This window comes from Phyllostomus discolor, chromosome 8 (genome assembly GCF_004126475.2).
Source record: "Phyllostomus discolor isolate MPI-MPIP mPhyDis1 chromosome 8, mPhyDis1.pri.v3, whole genome shotgun sequence".
In the NCBI taxonomy this organism is placed as follows: Eukaryota; Metazoa; Chordata; class Mammalia; order Chiroptera; family Phyllostomidae; genus Phyllostomus; species Phyllostomus discolor.
Genome location: NC_040910.2, coordinates 75,596,965 through 75,619,997, shown reverse-complemented (window position 1 = coordinate 75,619,997; position 23,033 = coordinate 75,596,965). Strand labels below are relative to the sequence as shown.

Below are 23,033 nucleotides of genomic sequence, written 5' to 3'. Positions count from 1 at the left end.
GGTGATACATGAATGGCCCAGATCTGGAGAACAGTGGCCGGGTCACAACGCACAAGCAAGTGGGAATGGGACGGTTTGTTCTGGGCGAGGGTGGTCTTCCGTTTCTCTCCTGCCTTGGTCTCTTGCGCAGAGCGGGACGTGTCCTGACTGTTCAGTGAACGCTGGTGGAATGGGCACACCCAGCACAGGTGGCTACCATGTTCTCTGCTGTGCATGGGTTCCCTTATGCTGTGGGGTGTGGGCAGAAGGATGGGCTCCCCCACCCCCAGGAAACCTCTCAGGGATCAGATCAGGTTATGGTTTTGGGGGGACAACCTTGTGTTTTTAGCTTCACTAGGGCTCGAAACAATTGTGGTTGTAGAGGAGCTGTGAGGGTCTGGGATCCCAGAACCACAGTGAATCAAGTTACCTGGTAGGTGGAAAATTCTTTCACTTTCATCCCAGGGTCCTGTTGTCCACTGATACGCTTGACCTAAAATCTCTCCCAGACAGTGGGAGATGGGTGGGGGCTACCCACACGTCCCTGGGGGAGGGAGTCAGGCCCTGCCCTGAGACCTTGTGTGTGAATAAAATACACCACTTTTCTGGGGCTGGACCTGCGGCCGGTGCCCCAGCACCCTCTCTGCCGTCTGGCTGAGACAGCCGATCACTAACCTGTCAGTTCCGTGTACCGCTGGAGGCAGAACAAGCCCTGGGCTGCCTGTGCTGGGCTCTGCCCGCTTCCCCACTGAGGACGTTCATTTCCCCATTCTTGTTTCTAGACGGATTCTAAGGTCACTACTGGTGTAGTCTGGCAGCTAGTCTAGCTGCAGTCCCAGGGGTGGGGCCTGGGTCACTCACTCTCTGGCTATAAATAGATGCCCATGGAAATATCTGTGATCCCCACCACCCAGGCAGGCTCGGGGAGGGGGGGCACTGAGGCCATTGTTAATGGATGCTTCATAAATAAACCAGGCACATCTGGGCACCAGCCTGGTGCTCCTTCTCCTCCACTCCAACTCCCCTGCCAGCAAGAAGCTGTGCCCACAGGAGAGGTGGGGTTGAGGCCTCAGGCCCTTAGACTTTCTGTGGTCCTGGTCTGGATTTTCTGTGCTTGCTTGGACACCAGACTACTAAAAAAAAAAAAAAAAAAAAAAGCAAATTGCCTCAGGAACCTCTTTGGCCCCAACAGGGCTGTTGAGAAAGATTGACTAGTTGGCTTGTTTTAATTCCCTCCAGCCCGCTCGCTGATGGTCTTTCCTAGCGGCCCGGAGGAAGAAGCCCTCAGGGAGGTGGGTGATGAGAGGGGGTTAGACTTCCCCGCAGGAACTGGAAGTGGCGCTTAGGAGTACCCCGCGCCCACAGCAGGGACCCGGCCAGGGCCCCTTCCCCCACGAGCTGGCGTGCCTTTTGTGAGGATGCAGCTTGCACGCGGTGTTGCAGGGGCAGGGGAAAACCGCCCTGCGGTGTGTGCAGCGGCCGCGCTGGAGCCGAGATGCGGGTGGGGTGGGAGGTTTCCCTGTCCCACCCCCGCGTCTCCCTGGCAACTGGGACGCGAGGCCAAATTGTAGCCGCGGGGGAATAGGACCGTTGACCTTAGGTTGTGCCTAACTCCTGGGTTCAGGAAAATAAATGTTAACTGGGGCACTGACCTCAGCCCACTCAGGCGCCCACGCTGGAGTGAACCACCCTCACTCCACACCACACCACAATCCTTTCCTGGATTTGGGGAGAGGGGAGAAGTAGCCTCCGACTGAGTCCTAACGCCCGGGAGCCTCCGGCGGGGAAGGCAGGCACTTGGCGTCCTGTGCCCCTCTCACCACCCGGCAGCGTGGGTCTGGGGCCCCGAGGCCCGCGGCGGTGCCCGCGCTCAAAGGCAGTTTCACTTGGACTGAGGGCGCGCGTTTCCTCTCCGTGCACGCTTTTTCTCCCTGTTTTTAAAGACAGTGACAGCATCGGAGAAGTATCCTGGAGGGCCGGGCTGGGAAGGCGCGTCAGCCGCCTTTGCCTGGAGAGGGAGCCCGGCCCGGCCAGCGGGGGCGGAGGACGTGGGGCGCAGAGGCGGGGACGGAGAGGAGAAGCGAGAGAAGGGCAGGAGCCCGGGCGCGGGGCAGTGAGCGAACGCGGGCGCCGAGACCCCCGAGAGTACCGAGCGCGAGCGGACAGCCGGTCTCCCGGTGCAGGCGGCCGGGCAGCCGGATCCGCTCGCAGCCTGGGCGCCCCGGGCCAAGCACGGGGGGCGGGGCCGGGGCGGGCTCCCTGCGAGGGCGGGCGCGTCTGAGCCGGAGCCCCAGAGCCGCCCCACCGGGCCGCGCCCCGAGCGAGCCTTAGAAATGCCCGCGCTGGGGGAGCGGGTGCCTGCCGCTCCGTGGGCCCGGAGGAGACGCTGAAGGTCGCCGGGAAGTGAGCGCCCGGTCACCTGACCCCCGGGGCGCACCTAGGCGGGGCGGGATCCATGCGAGGCTGGCGGCCGGGGGCCAGGAGCAGGCGGCGCGGAGCGCGCGGAGCCGGGCCGGCGGGGGCGCGCGGCGGGCGGGCGAGGGCGCGGCCGGGCACCCGCGGCGGCCTCGCCATGTCCCAGCCGGCGGGGAGGATGCATTGCCGAAAGGCGGGGATCCGCGCCGCGGTGGTGCTCATCGGACTCCTGCACAAATCCCGAAAACAGAATAAAGAGAAAAGGTAAAGCCTGGCATCACTACCTCCCCCTTCCCTCCGCTCTCGTGCCAAAATCCTGTTTTCTTTGGGGTCGACTTTTCCAAAAGGGCATTAGGCTCGGAGTTGGATGGGAAATGCCTCTACTCCGGGCGCCGTCGGGGGAGCGAGTTCGGAGCTTGGCCCCGGAGACTGGCTGTTAGGAGGAAGCCCAGGCAGGGCATTGGCTGGGTCGGCGGGCACCTGGAAGGCCCCTTAGGGCTTCGTCCTAGTCCAAGTCCTTAGCCCCAAGTCCACCAAGTGCTAAGCCCCCAGTCGCGGCATCTGCCGATCGCGGCGCCCTTGCTGAATCCTGCAGCGCGGGTAGCATTGATCCAACCCGGGTAACATAGTCTCCAGCTCAGCCCGAGTGACTCAATGCGCCGGGGATGCCATTTGCTTCCCTGCAACTTGGCCGAACCGGCGAGGTGCCCGCCAGGCCATGATGTGCTTGCATTGAGTTTGGTTCCTGCAGCCAAGGGGCACGTTTAGAGGTTACTTCAACCCCTCCCTCCCCGCAACCCTCCCACCCCCACCCCATGCCTTCTGTCTTTGGGTTTTTCTGGTTTTAACTCTTCACTTTTCTTGGGGTTACTCTTCTAATTGTTTGCTCCTGGGTATTGAAAGTCATGTTCCCAGTTTATTTCAGAGATATAGCTGGACGACCTATGGGATGAGGTGTGGGTTTCCCGTGGGCATAGGAGCTTCTGGGGGCAGCTTCCTGGGTTCCAGCCCCCCAGCTGCAGGCTTGATGTTCACAAGACCCCATGGAGTTGCCCACACCTGCTGGCACAGCCTCCCTCCCCTGCTAGGGGTGCAGGAGCCCTCAGCTGGCCAGCAACTGAGGGCCATGGGAGCTGGCTGTTCACAGATATGTTTTGTGGAGTTGAGGTAACCTCCCGTGGCCTTGCTGGATCCTAATTTACAGAGTTTTGGAGTGCTCTGCTCTGCATTAGTCAAGGGCTAAGACAAGGACAGAGAAGTCAGAGACACTTAGGTGGTGACTGGTGGGCCTCGGACTTGCCCGGAAGCTGTGTGTGCCTGGGGAAGGTGGCAGGCAGTGGACTGGAGCACTGAGAGAAGCGGGCATGGGTGGCCCTGCGGTTGTCTCCTATCCCTCCCCTAATGCATCCCTCTTGTGTGTAGTCTCCTGCGATGTTTCCACAGCACAGGATGACTCTCCAGTAAAACGACTTCAGGTGATTAAGCATGAAATAACATTGAGTCACTCAGTGAGAAAGTTCTTCCCTTTTCAGTTCTCTGTGAATCCTTGTGATTTCTTCAAGGAGAAAGCTTCTGGTTGGTGCTAGTCTTGGCTTTAACACTTTTTAAACACTTGCTTATCTCCCTTTTATAACAAAGAGGAGACCTCTGGCTCAGGGCCTTTAAATGGGGAACAGTGCTTCCCTACAACATGGGCTGTTCTTGCACTATTTACTGTTAGGGTTTCCCCCTAGTTATGCCCAGGGGCACTGATTGTCCCCTTTGTGGTGGTGACAGAAAGTATCACCCCAAGCTGAATGTGTAAGTCACAAGAATTAGTCTTTCATAGAAATAGTAGTAATAGTACGAATGGAGCAGAAAATGGCAGAAATCCTGCAGGTGACCCAGGAATGGCTGATGTTGGGGACACACAGGTCAAGCAGAAAACGCTGCCAGCAAGACTCTGGAGTCCAGTGTTCCAGGTCTAGACGCCATTCTTCTCTAGACTTTGATTCTTTTCCATTCCCTGCCTTTCAGCTTTTTATCTGCAGAGGTGGGGTGAGCCAGCCAGCCCTCTGAAGTCAGGAGGGTATGGGATGGCTTGCTCTGAGGAATGAGGAGGAGGATGTACTTTACAGAAGGCAGATGCACCGGACCAGCACCTGTCTCTGTGTATAGGATGTGTGGTTGGGGGGCTGAGGGGTAGGGGGATGTCCCTGAACTGGGAGCTGGAAGTTCTAGTCCTGTGATGTGATGGATGGATTTCATCTTCCAGAGCTTGAGTTCCTGCATCCACACAAAGGGCTTTGCAGGCTCAGGTGAGATAACGGGAAACATGCAGCTGAAAGGTGGGAAGTGCTGCGTGAGGGTGGAGGGGTTCCATCAGAGCTGCTCCCATTCTCCTCTCCCTGGGCCTGCACCTTAGAAGCCAAGTTAGGATGTCTGATGGGGGCAGTCCTGCTAGTGGCCAGGACCAACCAGCCGTGGCCCAGGAATCAGCCAGGCAGGCACGACCCCGGTGGGGAGAGCAGTGAGGCACTGGGAAGGGCCTGGACAGGGGACAGGAAGGGACTGGGCTGAGCGAGGATGCCCCAAGCTCATGACATCTTGTCTTCCTGGATGCACTGGACTCTTTCCTGCAATGCAGCAGATGTTGGTGACCCTCCCAGCTTCTGCCTTCATCCTGTTCCGCTGCTGCTTCTGTCAGTCTGACAGGTTTGGCCATGGACTTAACCTACTCAAGGAGAGAATGATTGATTGCATGTTGGTGTTTGATGACCTTTGCTTCCCTTGCTGTAATCTGCAGTTTCTGTTTCTTTAAGCACCTGAAATCAGTTCAGTGCCCACTGGGGACCCTTCCTCTGCTGGCACTGGCCACGGGGGGCCTGGAGCAGGCTGCAGCTGCCAACCTCTCTTAAGCACTCCCCAAACTGCAGGCTGGGTGTGAAATTTGCGGAGTTCCTCCTTCTTCCCCTCCTGTCCTTGCAGGGTCAGGTCAGACTCGGGCCCCTTCTTCATTTTTCCCAGCAGGCTTGATCATCCATCCATCTTCCCAGCACCTCTGATTGACAGGCTTGTGCAGACAACACTGTGGGCTAGAAGGATGACTTGCAGTGATGGTCCCCAATCCTTGACATCGTCCTGCTCTCCCCAGGCCACCTAAAAATATATATTGGAGCAGGTAGCAGTGCCAGGGGGGGCGGTAATGACACAGGTATCCCAAATGGGCCCAGAACCAGGGCACTCACTCCCAGGCACCGTTGGTCCATAGGTCCAGAGAACTGGGCTCCAGCCTCAGTTGGCCTCCTGGAGAAATGGGTGTGGTGTGCATCAACCTTGGCAGGATGACTCTGTATGGGCCTGGAGGTTCTGCTTCTTTCTGTCCTCCAGGGATGCTGTCACCGGGGACCCTGCCAAAGCAGTGGTGTGTTTGCGAGGGGACTGGGTTTGAGCCTGGTTCCGAGGAGGCACCTGAGTAGAGAGCTCCTCTGAGCTTTGCTTTCCAGAGCGTGCTTTCTTGTGGACAGGGCGGGTCGGACCACAGCCCCACGCGAGGGGTGACCGAAGTGGGTGCTGGGGCGTGTGGCGCCCTCTGCGGGGGAGGTGGGCACTCGTGGCAGGAAGGACCGAGGTGGGAACGCAGGGAAATGTGTGTGTTCTGAAGGGTGTGGATCAAGTCAGTGTGGCCTCGGGCATGGCATTCTGGACTGGGGAGAGGGCAGTTAGCATAAATGGAAAAGAACTCTGGTTCTTACTGGGGGTAGTTATTTGAAACAACAGCCACCGTGGGGTTTATGAGGAGGGAGGGATGAATTCACTGATCAGTCAGCAAATCACTAATGGCTCCGGAGGGCAGAGCAGTGCGTCCGATGAATCTGATTCCTCTTTTGTGGGGTATCATGTCCAGTGGGTTTTTCCTGGGTAGGTCATCAGAAAAAGCCCATTCCTAGATTTAAAAAAAAACAAAACACCAAACTTTTATTGCAGAAATTTTCAAGTGCACAGAGGAGAGGGAACAGTGTAATACAATACCCAGTTTGAAGTGAATCCCAGACATTATATCATTTTATTCTGAAATATTTCAGTATGCATTTCCAAGATAAAGTCCTTCTAAAAAATATAACATGGTCCTTGCCATACACCCTGAGCTAACCCTGATTTCCTACTCTCGTGTTCAGTGTTCCGATTTCCCTAGCTGTGTCACAGAAGCGTGATTGGCTCTCTCTCTCTCTCTAAGTTTCCTCCCCCAACTCTTCTTCTTTTTTTCTTTACAGTTGTTGAAGTAACTGAGTTGTGTGTCGCAGGGAGTTTCCTACAGTCAGGATTTTGCGGATGGTGTCTCCTAGTATCGTTTCACATGTTCTGCTGTCCCTTAAGTTACCTTAAATTGGTGTTTAGTTTTAGAGGTTCTCTCAGATCCGTCCCTGCCCCCACTCCCGTGTTGCCGGAGGTGGTCTAATTGTCTCTTTTTGTGATGGCAGCGTTGCTTGTTTTGTCCTTAGGGTTTGAAGGCTGGCGTCTTGGAGGATTCTTGCGTTCTCCCATTGGGAGAGCCAGAGACAGCCCCACGAGCTGGCTGGAGAGGCGGTCTGTGCCGGCTGGGTGTCCAGGAGCCCTGGCCTTGTAGTCCCTGAGTCCCAGGGCTGGAAGGGACACAAGGCGGGAGCTGCTCCACTCTCTGGCCCCAGAACAGATGGCCGCTTGTTCTGTCCCTAGGAGGTGGCTGGGTCCTGCCCTGTGTGGAAGGGCCTGTCACTCACCCTCTTTTGTGTGCTGTTTGAATGCCACCTGGTTGGCTGTGGTTGCTTTAAAGAACAAACATCTCCCTTTGACCAACTTCTCATTTTTGACCTCATAGAGCGTCTGAGGAGGTGGACTCTTAGAGTTGAGGGACAGAGTTTATTTGACTCCCCTTGAGCCACTATTTTAGTCTGCTGTTTGGTGCCTTTGCTTTTTGTCTCCCATATCTATTTTCCTTATGGTCGCCAGAGTGGAGTTTTAAAAATTCAAGTCAGATCAAGTCTCTGCTGCAGAAAGCTCTGCACATAGGCTTCCCAGGGTCCTGAACCCCTTGCCCGGGTCCCTGACCTTGTCTCCCAGCCCGTGTCCTCTCACTCACCGTGATCGCTGTGCTCCTGAGGCTGCGAAGGCCTGCTTTCTGTTTCTGGAACACGGCAAGTTTGTTCCTGCCCCAGGCCCTTTACACATGCTGTTTACAGTGACTTAACTGACTGCTTCCCCCTCATAGGGCTTTCAAGTCAAATATCATCTCCTCCAAGAGGGCTGCTCTGACTGTCCAATCTGAGCAGCTCTCTCCGGCCCTTATTACCGCTCCCTGGTTTCCTTCCAACATGGCACTTATTAACTGCTATTATCTAGCTTACATAATAAACAATGTATTGACTGTTCTGTCCCCTAGAACGTGAGCTTTCTGAGAGCAGGGACTTCGCCTTTTCCCTTCTGGCTCCCCGTTGCCCAGAATGGGAAGTGCTCAGTAAATATTTGCTGGATGAATGGATGGGCGCTCACAAGACTCACTGGCTCCCCGGGCGAGGTGTGCCTGTTGCCTGTTACCCTGAGGTAATCCTCTTAACAGTGCAGTGTCCTCTGACACCGGTGTCAAGGTGCCCTTTTCTTGTCTGAGACTGGAGTGATTTTCCCTTCCCTCTCCTTCCTTTCTGGAAGAGATTTTGGAAAGAAGTGCAGCTGATCACTTGCACATATGTTGTTTCATTGTTATTCATCTAGCTCCTTCCCTGCCTCTGTGTGGTTTGGGGACCCATAGATACGAGGGTTTAGGCTCAGTCCTAACCATCCTGAAGCAGGGGCTGGGCACCTGGCTCTGGGCTCCTGGGTCTCGGCCCCTCGAGCTGCTGTCAAATAGGCAGAGGCAGAGTCCCATCTTTCCTGCCAAACAGGGACCAGTGGGTGTCTGAAGTAGTGAACAGTTGCCATGAGTGAATAAATATATATATCTCTCTTTTTTGTAATAATTTTTTTAGATTTATTTATTTTTAGAGAGAGGGGAAGGGAAAGAGAGAAACATCCATGTGTGAGAGAAACACGGATCAGTTGCCTCTCTCATGCCCCCAACTGGGGACCAGGGCTATATCATTTTCTGAATGCAGCTTTGTCTTTCCCTGGCTGGCGTGGCTCAGTGAATTGAGTGCTGGTCTGTGAACCAAAAGGTCTGCGGTTCAATTCCAGATCTGGGTTGAGGACCAGATCCCCGGTTAGGGGCGTGTGAGAGGCAACGGATCGATGTTTCTCTTCCTCTCTCCCTTCCCCTCTTTCTAAAAATAAATAAATAAAATCTAAAAAAAAATAAATGCAGCTTTATCTCTGTGGAGCCCGCGTGGTGCACAGATGGCTGGTTACCAGGATGTTGCCAAATAGAGGGCTCGCCAGGCCTGCCTGGTTCACCTCTGTGCAAACAGGCTTGCTGAAGGGGCTCAGGAAGTTCCTTGTCACTTCAGGCAGACGGTGCCCCCACCCCACGCGCAGAGGTTCATTGCCTCCCAAATCCGTAAAGGGTAAATGAGGCAGGCAAGACGCTTTCAGGTGGATAAGTGCTTTTTATTTTAATAGCTAGTTTAAAAAACGAATCCTGGCAAGTGATACTGATTTTCCATGTATGACAGTTACATAACATTTTTAAAAAGTAAATTTGTTTAAGGCAAAGATTGCGAGTCAATTTAAAGAAAAGCGTTAAGAAAAGTAATGGGTGGTGCATGGATTTGGGGAAAATTGGGAAGACGGTATGGAGATGCTTGTGGTTTAGGGAGCTTAGTTGGAACCAAGGGGGCACAATTCTCACTTGTGAAAATGGACCCGGTAACACCAGTGCCTAGGGTTGCTGATGAACGGTTGTAACAAGCTAACAGCTTCTGAGGCTTCCTCTTTGCTGGGCCCTGTGCTAAGGGCTTGCATGCACATGTGTCTTAATTCTGTCAGTTGTTATCTCTGTTTTCCAGCTGAGGGACAGAGGCTTGAAGGCAGAGGAGTGGACAGGGGGCAGCATCAGTAGTGGAGGACCAGGTATTTTAACCTGGTCTGTTGAGCTCCAGAGGTCATGCCCCGAACTATTATATTATTTGGATATGCAGTGCCTGGCTTCTGAGAAGTGCTTGACACATGTGGCTGCCTCTGTTTTTATGAATGTACTGAAGTGCAACTTACATAGAGTTAAGTGTGCAAGGAAGGGGACAGCTGGTGCATTTCTACACACATATCCACCTGGTAGACACCACCCAGCTCAAGACAGAACTCCGCAGCCCCCCGGCAGGCTCCCTTGTGCCTCCCCACAGACTGACTGTAATCACCGTGGAGTTCAGTCCCTCGCCCTGTATCTGGGTGGCACCTGGTAATCTTGACACCCGTGATAAAGGGAAGAGCATGCCTGGGATTTCTGAGTGGGACGTTCCGGTTCAGCCCTGAAGAGGCTGGTGTCAGAGTCCACGCCGATTTCTAGGGATGAGTGAGCTCAGTTTCACCTTCCCTTCTCCTTCCAGACAGGCTCAGTGGGAACTTGGAGCCGACGCTGTGTTTATTTGCTGCCCTTGGAGCAAGGGTGGGTTGAAAAATTGTCACTTGCTTTTAAGCTTATCAGTTATGAACACTCTGTTTTGATGCAGGCTGGAACTCCGGCCAAGTCCTTCCCAGAGCCTTCGGGGGGTGGGCTGACCCCGCCGGGTCTCCCTGTTAGTCTGCTTCTCCAAAGGGGGAGGGAGTAGGCCCATTGATTAGAGCTGCCCCATCTGCTGTCCTTCCCTTCTCCCCCTTTTTCTGTTTCTTTCCTGAGAAGATTTTTACCAACCACGTTGAATCACACTGGATGTGAGTGGCAGCATAAGGGCGTTGTGATTGTCCTAAGTGCTTACAACTCATAGACTCATAACAGGGTCCTCCCTTCCCCCTGCCCAGCAAAGCACAACTGACACCTGGTTTACAGGACAGACCCCTGGCAGGGGTGGAGGCAGGACCTCCCCTCCCCATTTTTCACTGTCATGTGCTACAATGCCATGCTGTCCTGTCTGCAGACAGTGGGGACAGCGGCACCCTGGCACCTGGGAGTTTGCAGTCGGAAATGGGCCCCCACAGATTCTTCAGATCTTTCTGAAACCTCTACTCTGCACCTGACATTGTTCTAGGCCCCGGGGGATACAGCAGGGAACAGCCCAGGAGCAAAGCCCTGTCCACCCTCCGGGACTCTGCTAGATCCACGTGCAGTGTTTTCCTGTTACACTGATACTTTAAAATTAAAAGGTTCCACGTTATGAATCTGTATTTCAGTCTATTCTTGAGAAACCGGAAGCTGTGGCAACACTGACTGGGCTTGTCTTGCGTCAGGAGGCTGGTGTCCGCCTGCCCACCTCAGCATCCATACCTGGCCACACCTGTGCCACCTGCCCGGCCCCTGAGGCATTGGCTCTACAGTGTGAGAGGCAGGAGTCTTGGGGCTGGGAAGCTCTAGGTGTGACTCACTGAACAGGGAGGCTGGAGGCCAGGCCCCACCCCCCGAGTGCCCTCTGGGTTTCCTTGGTTGGGGGCAGGTCCGTTGTGATGGGAAACAGGGAGTTTGGGCGGTCTGGCTGGGGTCCCTGCAGGATCTGGGCTGCAGAAGGTCCACTGTTAATTTGCCTTTATTTATTTTTTAAAAAGATTTTATTTATTTTTTGGAGAGGGAGAAGGGAGAAGGGAGTGGAAAAGAGAAGGAGAGAAACATAGATGTGCAAGAGATACATCCATCGGTTGCCTCTCGCATACTCCCAGCCAGGGACCTGGCCCGGCAACCCAGGCATGTGCCCTGACTGGGAATCGAACCGGTGACTTTTTGGTTCACAGACTGGCACTCAATCTGCTGAGCCACACCAGCCAGGGCTAATTTGCCTTTAGATGTTCCTCCTTCTGCATTCTCCCTAATTACCCTCAAATGACAGAAATTATGGAAGGCTGGATATTACGATACAAAAACTCAGGAATCCCACTTGAAGGGGCAGGGATGGAACTTGTGCTGAGCTCCACTCCTGTACCGCACTGGGCTGGCACTTAAACCTCACTTATCTCATTTCATTCTCTGCATGAGGCGTATTATTGTCTTCTTCATCTTTCATAGAGGAGAAAGCCGAGATTCAAAAGGGGTGACGCATCCAGTGTCACTCAGGTGGTACGGCAGAGCAGGGATTCAAACCCAAATCTCTCTCTTCTTGTCTGTCTTGATGCCCGATTTCATGCCTTTTCTCCCGTTGCCCATTACATGGGGACCTTGGCTGAGTTACTTGACCCCTCTGCCCTCGACGTTCAGTGTCTGTGAAGTGGGCTGTCATGCAGGTCTGGAGTGTGAAATCTGTACCAGGTGTGTGAATAGCTTCAAAACGTTAAGGACTGTGGCATCTTAGCATATTCCCATTATTTTTTAAAGAGGGGACTGGGTGGGTCTCTTGGTTTCTTTTGAATACGGGGCCTGAGCTGCAGGGTTGCGGGGGAGGTGGTGGAGCCTGGACTGGGGGGAAGGGTCTGCCCTACCAGGCCGCACATGAGCTGAAAGGCCTCCTGGCTGCAGTACTCACTAATTAGAACAGAGATTCCTGCTTCTCAGTGAGAATGGGGAGCTCCGGGCTGGAGCCGGGGTTACCCGTGCCATCTGTGTTTTAATAGAGCATTTATTTTAATAAGATATCTCATCTGAGATGCACAGGCAGAAACACTGTGTAAATCAAGAGGTCACGGAAACAGGCTGTGTGAAAACTAGATCCACAGATGTGCCAGGAAGGACTTTTGAGATGGCAGCGGAGGCTGGTTACTGATAGCCGAGAAGGTCCCCCCGGGGCACAGCCAGCCATGCAGGCGGAGTGATGGGAACAGGGACACCTGGCTTCTACATCTCAGTTTCCCTGGCCTCCCCACCCCCCAATTTCTGGAAGTGGCAGCCCCCGCTCCCAGCATGTGCCCTCTCTTTCTCCTCTATAAATGCAAATGCAGGCAGCAGTTGTGTTCCAAATGCTCATTCGTGCTGTTTCAATTCGCTCCCATCAATGTCTGTGGAGTGCCAGATGTGCACCTGGCCCCCCGTGGCAGGGTCCGGGAGGAGAACACACGTTCTCTGCCCCACGCGGCCTGTGCTCCAGAGGGGGTGACCAGACAGAAGACGGTGGGCACTGGAGAAGAGGGGCCAGGGGCCCTGGATACCAAATTGAGGAGGGAGCACTCAAAGCCCCCCTTTTCCTGAGTCCATCCTGAACGTTGAGGCAGTCAGACAGGTGACTGCGCTGGGCTTCATCTGAGGGACAGGCTGGCCTTGCTCTGGATTGGCCCTCAGCCCTGAGGCTAGAGGATGCTTCCCCAACCTCTTCTGTTGATGCGCAGTGGGTCCCAGTTGCTCGTAACCCTGAAAGTCTGGATTTCTTACTACAGATTACTGACCATCCAGCCACAAGGCCCTGGCTGAGAGTGGGGCTGGCTCTCAGTGGTCCATCCCCCTGCTGGAGCCCCCTGCCCCCCCCAGGGATCTCAGAGGTATGACAGGTAGGGACCCCTGGATAGCAAGAATGTAACAGCAGAAGGGCAGCTGAAGCCTCAGGCTAAAACCCAGGGAAGCAACACCATATGTGTGGCCTTGAATGTTCATGGTGTTCAAATTGTGGCCCGCAGTTTCCCTGTCTGTGAGATGGGACTAAGACTAATGGATGATTTTCACTTGTTCTTTAATTGAATCTTTGTGTAAACAGTAATCTTATTCAGCAGTTTCATTCCCAGGAATGTACCCCAAAGAACTGAATGCAGGGACTTGAACAGGTATCTGTATACCCATGTCCACCGCAGCACGATTCCCAACAGCCCTGAGTGGAAGCAACCCCAGCGCTCCTTGGCAGATGAATGGATGAACAAAATGTGGTGTGTGTACGATGGGATGTTACCCAGCCATAAAATGGAATAGAATTCTGATACAACATAGACGAACCTTGAAAACCTTGTGTTACGTGAACTGAGCCAGACACGAAGGACAGATACTGTATGATTCCAAGTAAATTAAGGTGCCTAGAATATGTAAAGCAGATAAGAGAGTTTTTCTCTGGTTGAGCATGGGATGGGCAGGTGGGGATGGCTCTGGCCTGATCCCCATGGAAAATGAGGTGTTTTTGAAGCCAGAGTGCGTTGGGATTCCAGGGAAGCCCATGTCCTCCCTAACAGCCCATGTGCTGAAGTTGAAGGTCCCCAAGGCCTCAGTCCTGCCCAAACTCACTTCCCTCACCGACTGTCCTATGCCGCTGGTGAGGTCGGTCTGGGGAGCAGGTGCTGGAGGACGGCGCCACCTCGGGTGAGCTCCCCTTTTATGCTGACATTTTCCTTTCCTGCAGTGTGCCAAGGCCTAATGGGGTTCTTCTAGGAGGCCCTGGGGACTGCTGGTGGGGGAGACTTTGGTGGGAGGGGATTCCGGAGGCTCTGCGTGGGCTCCGGTTCCGGGAGGAGTGTGCAGGGAAGCCTTGGCTCTGTGCCCATCTGGGGACAGAGACGGGAGCCCGTGGCCACGTGACGGAGGCTTGCCTTTCATGTGTACAGTGTGGATGTCCCAGCGACCTGCCCGCTGTCCTTGGGACGAGCAGGCAGCCACCCCAGGGTGCACAGACTGTGCAGAGCAGGTTTCAGGGGCAGACGTCTCTGTTGTCCTCGACCATGGCATGGGCTCTGAACCTTCCTCTGAGCACTCTCTGGGCTGCTTCTTGCCAGTCTGATTTTTAAAAGACATGTTTGTTATATTAAAAAAAAAAATCTATGTTCCTTGCCGAAAATTTGGAAAACACAGAAAAGTACAAAGGCTAAAATACAAATCATCTGCAATCCCAGATGGGGGATTGCAGAGATAATCACCATTAACATTTAATATATTTTCTTCTGTTTTTTTTTCCTGCCCAAATACACACTTTCCCACACAATATATTTTACATCTGTTTCTCTATAACAACATTGGGATTACTTTATATATATATACATACACACACACACATGATTAGTCAGGACTCTTGGGGACAAGTGACAGAAGCCCAGGCGAGTTGGCCAAATGAAACAGGGGACCTATTTGCTGACGGGCGTGGCGTGGCGCACCTGTGGAGGGGCCGGGCCTCAGGCACAGCCGGCTGCAGGCCGCCAGCAGTCTCTCTTCCTCCCTGTCTGCTCTCTCTGCCCCTGTTCCTATTGTCTTCTTTCTCTTGGGTCATCTATCCCCATGATGTTGCAATCCTGGTTGTAACATTTTAACCCCTTTTCATCCAGAGAGGGTGAGAAAAGCTCCTTTCCATCAGCTCTGGTTAGAGCCCAAGGGGGCGTTCTGATTGGCCTGGATCACACGCTCATAGCTGCTTGAAGCCCTGCAGGGGGTGGGGGCGGGGAACTGGATTGGCCTAGCCTAGTCAGGGGTCCATTCCAGTGCCACTGTAGCCATGGTGACTGCAAGATTACTTTCCAGTGGGATAGGACAGATCTCTAAAGTAAAGGTAGGGAGTATTATTACCAGAGGAAAGGATGAAAGTGAGTTGGGCCAGAAAAAACCACAGACAAAAACTGCTTTGGCATTGTGTCCAGCCATGGGGGGCTAGCACAGAGTGTCGGGTGGGCATGTGGGTCCTCATTCTTGTACCAGTTTATTGGGAGATCAGTTGGTATTGTCCCATAAACAGTACAATCTGGCAACACCTGTCACCATTATGCATGTCCCCTTTGACCCAGTGAATCACTTTAGGGATTATCCAGCATGTATATATATTCTACACACGTGGAATGGTGAAGGTCAAGGTCATTCACTGACCTTGACCTAATATTATTTGAAATAGCAAAACATTGGAGACGACCAAATGCCTATCAACAGAGAGCTGGTCACCTACATTACTCCACACGCGTGCCCTGGACTGTGGACTGTGTTACTAAAGGGAGGACGGTGAACGTTCTAAGTACTGAAAGAAAGTTCTCCCAGGACATTTTGGGCAAAGAAAGCTAGGTGCAGAATAGAATGTACAATATACTACCTTTTGTGATAAAAAAGGGAAAAAAGGACTCCATCTTTGTATTGCCTTATATTTGCATAAAGAAGTTGCAGAAGGATGTGTAAAAACCATTACGTGGCCAGCTGGGAACTGGACAGGTTGGGACAAGGACAGGATGAAGCCTGTCACTGTATACCTTCCAGTAATTTTTGGCTTTTGAAATACACTAAAGTATTACTCACCAAAAAACCAACTGATCCATTTCTTTTGGGGGTGATGAAAAAGTTCTGGAATTAGAATTTTGGTGGTAGTTGTACAACATTAAAAATTCGTTTTTCAGTTAGTTTACATTTGATATTATTTTGTACTAGTTTCAGGCATACATTGCAGTGGTTAGACAGTCATGCACTTTACAAAGTGTTTCCCCCGATGTTTCCAGTACCCACCTAGCGCCACACGGAGTTACTGCAATACCCCAGACTATATTCCCTGTGCTGTGCTTTACCTCCCCATGGTTTTCTTCTGTAACTGCCAATTTGTACTTCTTAATGCCTTCACCTTTTTTAAAAGTATATTTTATTGATTATGCTATTACAGTTGTCCTAATTTTTTCCCCTTTGTCCCCCTCTGCTCGGTGCCCCCTCCCACCAGTAATTGCCTCCCTTAGTTCATGTCCATGGGTTGTCTTCTTTTCCTACACTGTTCTTACCATCCCCCTGTCTATTTTGTACCTACCAATTAAGCTTCTTAATTCCTGTACCTTCCCCCCTCTCCTTCCCCCACCCCATGGATAACCCTCCAAATGATCTCCATACCTATGATTCTGTTCCTGTTCTGGTTGTTTGCCTGGTTTGTTTTTGTGTTTTAGGTTCAGTTGTTTAAAATTATGAGTTTGTTGTCATTTTAACGTTCAGAGTTTTGATCTTCTTTTTCTTAAATAAGTCCCTTTTACATTTCATATAATAAGGGCTTGGTGATGATGAACTCCTTTAGCCTTACCTTGGCTGGGAAAACACTTTATCTGCCCATCAATTCTAAATGACAGCTTTCTTGAATAGAGTAATCTGTGTTGTAGGTCCTTGCTTTTCAGGACTTTGAATACTTGTTGCTAGTCCCTTCTTGCCTGCAGTTTCTTTTGAGAAATCAGATGACAGTCTTATGGGAACTCTGTTGTAGGTAACTCTCTGCTTTTCTTTTACTGCTTTTATGATTCTCTCTTTATTTTTAACTTTTGGCATTTTAATTATGATGGGTCCTGGTGTGGTCCTCTTTGGGTCCAACTTGTTTGGGACTCTGTGCTTCTTGGATTTGTATGTCTATTCCCTTTGCCAAATTAGGAAAGTTTCTTTCATTATTTTTTCAAATAAGCTTTCAATTTCCAGCTCTTCCTCTTCTCCTTCTGGCATCCCTGTGATTTGGATGTTGGCACTTTTGGAGATGTCCCAGAGTCTTCTTATTCTCTTCTCATTTTTTTTGAATTCTTGTTTCTTCATTCTGTTCTGCTTGGTTGTTTATTCCTTCCTTTTGTTCCAGATTGTCGATTTGAACCCTGGTTTCCTTAGCTTCACTGTTGGTTCCCTGTGGATTTTTCTTTATTTCACTTAGTGTAGCCTTCATTTCTTCCCTTATGCTTTTGCTGTACTCAGTGAGTTCTCTGGGCATCCTGATCGCTAGTGTTTTGAACTCTGCATCTGATAAGTTGGCTATCTTTATTTCACTTAGCTCTTTTTGTGGGGTTTTGTCCTGTTCTTTCATTTTTGTCTCCTTGATTTGGCAGCCTCCCTGTGTTTATTTCTGTGTATTAGGTATAGCTGCTTTGACTTCCTGTCTTGGTGTACCTGTTAATTTGTATGGGGTGGAGCCTTCGATATTCACCAGGGTGGGGCTACCCACTTCACTGCTTTGTGGTCTGTATGTGGGGGAGGGGGTCGGAGAGGGGACAATACCACTGAGGCTTGCTCAGCACTTGCCCCGTTTCCAGTCATTTCAGTGCCTTCCCATGTGTGACTGGAGCCCCTCTCGCTGCTGCCCCAGTGGTGGTTCCCAGGGTGGGTGGGTTTGCATTCGTTCTAGGACCTTGTGGGCCCTTTAAACGGCCTCTCTCAAGAGACTGGCAGTTTATTCTGCCTCCCCAACCCCCACTAGTTTTTATAGTCAGAAGTTATGAGGCTTATTTTCTTGGCACTGGAGCCCTGGGTTGTGTGGTCTGGCCTGGGGCTGGGATCGCTCCTTCCCAAAGTATCCGTCCTGATTTTTATCTACCGCACATGAATGTGGGACTGCCCATTCAGCCATCTGGTTGCCACCGCTGCCTCGCCACCCCTATACTGTGCCCCTTCTGCCCCAGCTCCCCGTCTCTCTCCCTCCTACCCGTCTGGATGAATATCTCTTCTTAAAATCCTTGGTTGTTGGACTTCCATAAAGTTCGATTTTCTGGCAGTTCTGGGTAGTTTTTGTTTTGAGGTTAGTTGTGATCCTTTTTATGGTTGTGCAAGGAGGCAAAGCATGTTTACCTGTGCCTCTGCCTTGACCGGAAGTCCTCAGATAGGGTTTTAATCCTTTGCTCTCTCTCTCTCCTTCTTCTGGTAACCCTATGATGCAGATGTTGTTATGCTTGGTGTTGTCTCAGAGGTCCCTTAAACTATCCCCATTTTTTTCTTTTTGTTGCTCTGATTGGCTGATTTTTGCTACCTTGTATTCCAAATTATTGATTTGATTCTCTGCTTTATCTAGCCCACTGTTGATTCCTTCTAGTGTATTCTTCATTTCAGATACTGTATTCTTCATCTGACTGTTTTGTTTTTATGGTTTCTGTGTCCTTTTTATGCTCACTTTCTCTTTGTTTAAGTTCTCCTTGAGTTCATCCTTTCTTCCTCTAGCTTCCTTAAGCATCCTTATAACCATTGTTTACATTTTTTTAAATCCTTATTTAAGGATATGTTCCTTAATTGATTTTAGAGAAAGAGAAAGGGAGGGAGAGAGAGACATTGATGTCAGAGAGAAACTGATTGGTTGCCTCCTATATGTGCCTCGACTGGGGATTGAACCTGCAACCTAAGTATGTGTCCTGGCAGGGAATTGAACCTACAACCTTTCGGATTCAGTGCAATGCTCCAACTAACCGAGCCACCTGACCAGGGCTATAACCATTGTTTTGAACTCTGTATCTGGTAGGTTGCTTGCCTTCATTTCATTTAGAATTTTTTTTTCTGGGGATTTCTCCTGTTCTTTCACTTGGGGGCACATTCCTCTGTCTTCCTATTTGGCTGCCTCTCTGTATTTGCTTCTGTGTACTAGGAAGATCTGCTATGTCTCTTAGTGTTCGTAGAGTTGCTTTATGTACTAGGTGTCTTGTGAGGCTCAGTTGGCTCAGTCTCTGATCAGCGGAGCTAGGTGCTCCCTGAAGGCCCCTTGTGTGGGCTATGTGAGCCCTCCTGTTGCAGTTGAGTCTTGATTGCTGTTGGCCCATCCGTGGGTGGGCTTGACCCTGAGGCTGGCTGACTGTGAGGACTGACCTTGACCACAGCATACAAGCTCCTGTGCAGGGGTTGATCCCATGAAATGGTATTTGCCTCAGAAGGGTCTGGTGTCTGCCGAAATCTTCTTTTGGGTATGCTGCTTGTGGAGCTAATTATGGTGTGTTCTGTTGTGGTCTGAAGCCTGCCACCAGGTATGTTGGTTTTGGGGCTTTTGGGAGGGACTCAGGTGCAGATCAATGTCAGACACTGCCTGTGACCAGCCCTGAGGTACCTGTTTGGAGCTAGAAAGTGATCCACAGTTTGGCTGCCTCTGCTGGGGCTGGGTGTGTGTGGGAGGGGCCAAGCTGCACACTAAGGTTGTCTTTCCCCATCACTGAGCCTAAGGCAGGTCAGCAGAAGGCCCAAGGTACCCTTGCCTGTCTGCTGCCTTTCAGTCACTGAAAGAGCCTCTGGTAGTATGGGAGTTCCTTGAGGTACGTTCTCAGTGAGTCCCCAGGCTGGTATGAGTAGTGTTCACCAGGTTGATACAGATTCAAACTTGACTCCAGTGCTGGTCCTGAGGCCACTCAGCAAAAGCCTTAGGATACACCAAATCCAGCCTCCACCTGCCAGGTGCCTGCAGTCCTTTGTGGTGGGGCGGGGTCTCGGGGAATCATTAGGGTGAGGCCAGCAGATTTATCAGGCCTGAACAGACTGAGATTTGGCCGTGCGAAGGGAGGACTCTGCATAGGAAAGATGGTGCTGGTCGGGTGTGCAAGAGAAAAATGGCACCTGCCCAGAGCCATACCACTCAGTCTCTCTCCGGGTCTGCTCGGACCTCCTTGAGAGCCTTCCACAAAAGTCTGCACTGTGGGCCCAGGCTGATGGCGGCCAGCTGACTCCTCCGCAGGGTATGAGCTCGGCAGGACGGGGCAACAGGGAGTTGGGAGAGCGTGCTGGTGCATTCCCCCAGGCTGCACTATGCTCTATGGAGGGGACTTTCCAGTCCATGAAAGATGGCGTATGAGGGTAGTGTGGGAGAGGGACTCAGCACAGGGACCCTGGTGGCTGTCCCTTCATCTCTCTCCCTAGAGCCACACAACCCAGCCTTTCCTTGCATGACCCCAGTCTGCTCCGAGCTGCCCTCCCTCACGGGGAGCCCAGGGTGAGTGGTCATGATTGAGATTTTGTCTACTGGCCCTTTAAGAGGACGCCTTGGTTCCTAGCAAACTCCTTTCTCTTCCTGGTGGACCGTATCCCTGCTGATTTTCACAGTCAGATGTTATGTGGGCTCTTCTTTCTGGCTGGGGTGCTCTGGTCTGGGGAGCTCAGCGTGGGGTTGAGACCCCCACATCCCTCACGGGGGACCTTTACAGCAGAGATATCCCCTCAGATTCTCAACCACTGCACGTGGGTGCAGGGTCAGCCCCTTTTGCCTCTCTGTTCTTCCTACCAGTCTCATCAGTGTGGATTCTGTAAACCCTTGGCTATGACACTTCTGTGCAGTCAGTCTTCAGTTGGCTATTCAGGCTGATGTTTCTATGTTTTAGCTGTAACTCCAGTTTGGTTTTGGGAGGAGGTGAGTGTGGGCTCCACCTACTCCGCCACTGTCTTGGATCCTTGTACGACATTTTGAATGTACTTAAAGCCACTGAATTTTATACCTTAAAATGGTCAAGATGGTAAACTTTGTTATGCATGTTTACCACAATTTTTTTTTTTTTTTAAACAAATACTTTTTTTTAAGTAAATTCTTTTTTTTTTTTTTTAAGATTTTATTTATTTATTTTTAGAGAGGGAAGGGAGGGAGATAGAGAGAGAGAGATAGAGAAACATCAATGTGTGGTTGCTGGGGGTTATGGCCTGCAACCCAGGAATGTACCCTGGCTGGGAATCGAACCTGGGACACCCACTCCGAAAAAGTAAAAGAAACTGAAACAGACATGGTGTGTGAGCCCTGGAGTCCGATGGCCTGGTTTCAGATTCCGGCTTTGCTGCATTCTAGCGCTAGGACTGTGGATAAGTTACTTAATTTCTTGGACAATCAATTTAGTTAAAGTATGGATAGTAAAACAGCCATGTTTTGGAGACTGCATGGGAGGTAGAGGGTTCAGCTCAGAGCCTGGGGTGTGGTGCGCCTCCCTGCGGGTCAGCCGTGGAGGAACACGAGGATTACTAGATGAGGATTATCAATCTGTTGTCTGTCCCTATGGGTTTTTTTTTGTTCATTTTAAAAAAATTCAATATGTGAATGAAATCGTATGGTATTTCTCTCTTTCCATTTGACTTATTTCATTTAGCACAGCATGCTCAGGCTCCATCCATGTTGTTGCAAATGGCAGGATTTCACCTCTCTTAGCTCCAAGTAGTATTCCATTGTATGCTGTATATGCCACATCTTCTTTATCAAAACTTACCCCCATGGACTCTTACATTGTTTCCACATCTTGGCTATCATAAATAATGCTGCAGTGAACATAAGCGTGCATCTATTTTTATTATTTATTTATTTTTAGGGAGAGGGGAAGGAAGGGGGAGAGAGGGACAGAGACATCGATGTGAGAGAGAAACATCTATTGGTTGCCTCTCATACACACCCTTTCTGGAGATGGAACCCAAACCCAGGCATGTGCCCTGACTGAGAATCGAACCAGTGACCTTTCTCTTTGCGGGACAGCGCCCAACTAACTGAACCACACCGGTCAGGGCTGGTGTGCATGTGTGTTTTCCAGCTAGTGTTTTTGTGTTCTTTGGGTATCTATCAGTGGTTACCAAAGAGGAAGGGGGTGGAGGGAGGGCGAAATGGTTAAATTTATTGGGGTGACATTGATTAATAAGATTTCAATTGTGTTGATGGATAAAAACTAGACTTGGTGGTGAGCATGCTATAGTATATACAAATGTCAAATTACTTCATAATCTTATAAACCAATGTTTTCTCAATTTAAAAAAGGTGAGGATTACCAAGGCTGCCCAAGTCAGGCTCTCTCCCCTCTGGCTGGCTGGGACATTTGCATTTTAATGGAAAGTCTGGAAGACTCAAAGGAGGAATGGTTGGAATTTCAGAAAAATTTATAGCTCCACCTGGGGAAAATGAGGTCTGTGTTTTCTTGGGGAGAGTTAAACTTTTACCTGGTCTTCACCTGTGGCTGTAGATGGTTGTGTGGCAAGCATAAGAATGAAGGACCTGCTAGTGGGATGGGGTAGACTAGGAGGAGAGAGGGGTCCTCATCCAAAGGTTTGCATCTAGAGAAAAGGAGACATCCTTTGAAAACAAACAAGCTGTGGACCGACCAAGAAAAGACCCGACCTACCTACCCCTGCTTCCCTCAACCTCATATCCACCTCCAGCCACTGCTCTCTCTGCCTTCTGCCACAGCGGAACTTCTAGAAGACTGCTCCAGCTTTGCTCCCCTCCACGCCACAGTGGCTGCCTGGTTACCAAGTCTAGTGGTTACCTTTTCTGCCCTCAGCTTAGGGTCCTTTGACATGGCTTAATACTCCCTCTTTCCTAAAGCACTTTTTTGTTTTGCTCATGAAGACTCACCATCATGCCAGCTTTTCCTCCATCTCCTGGCTAGTCCGTCCTCCTTTTACCTCCTTCTCTGATTTTGATGAGTTGTGTCTGGTTGCCTCCTCTTCTCTGTCTCCCTCAGTGATCTCCGCTTGGCTGTCTGAAAGGCATTCTAAAGTGAACTGGTCCGAGGTGGAATTCTTGGGCTCTATTTCTCTCCTCCTCACACGCCTCAGACTCATCCCTCCTGTTGTTTTCCCCATCTCAGTTGCTTAGGTCTAAATTCTTAGGATCACCCTTGACTTCTCTATTTCTTACTGCCCGCATCCAATCCATCAGCAAAGTCTGTTGGCCCTACCTTCATACTGCATCTGGAGTTGGACCAATTCTCACCATCCCCACGACTGTCAGTCAAGTCCATTCCATCTTCAGCTCTTGTCTGGGTCATTGAGGTTGTAACCTTTTAAATAGCCTCCCTGCTGCCACTCTTTGCCTCCTTACAACCTGTCCTCAATATTGCAGCCAGAACCATCCTCCGAACCCATAATCACATCTGTGTTCTGCTTACAATCCTCCCTGCTGTGGCTTCCTGTTTCCTGCAGGAAAAGACAATGTTCTTACCTTGACCCTAGGCCCTACATGATCTGCCCCCTCCCTGTGATTTCTCTGCCTTCAGCTCCTGTTATTTACCTTTTGCCCACTCTGCACCAG

At 51.1% G+C, this 23,033-nt stretch overlaps 1 protein-coding gene across 6 annotated transcripts in view; it reads left to right on the top strand.

The window, feature by feature from the left end:
- The window catches only part of RAP1GAP2 (RAP1 GTPase activating protein 2), a 194,402-nt gene that overhangs the window by 54,227 nt on the left and 117,142 nt on the right, over positions 1-23,033 (top strand). For 2 of the 6 annotated variants that reach the window (XM_036033275.1, XM_028520081.2), the window contains exon 1: positions 2,237-2,658. The exons of 2 other annotated variants lie outside the window; for them this stretch is intronic. In XM_036033275.1, the coding sequence (XP_035889168.1) occupies positions 2,435-2,658 (224 nt within the window). In that variant the 5' untranslated portion in view covers positions 2,237-2,434. Of the gene's footprint in view, positions 1-2,227; positions 2,659-23,033 lie in introns of those variants that run through there. 2 more of the 6 variants (XM_036033274.1, XR_004904796.1) reach the window with 2 other exon arrangements.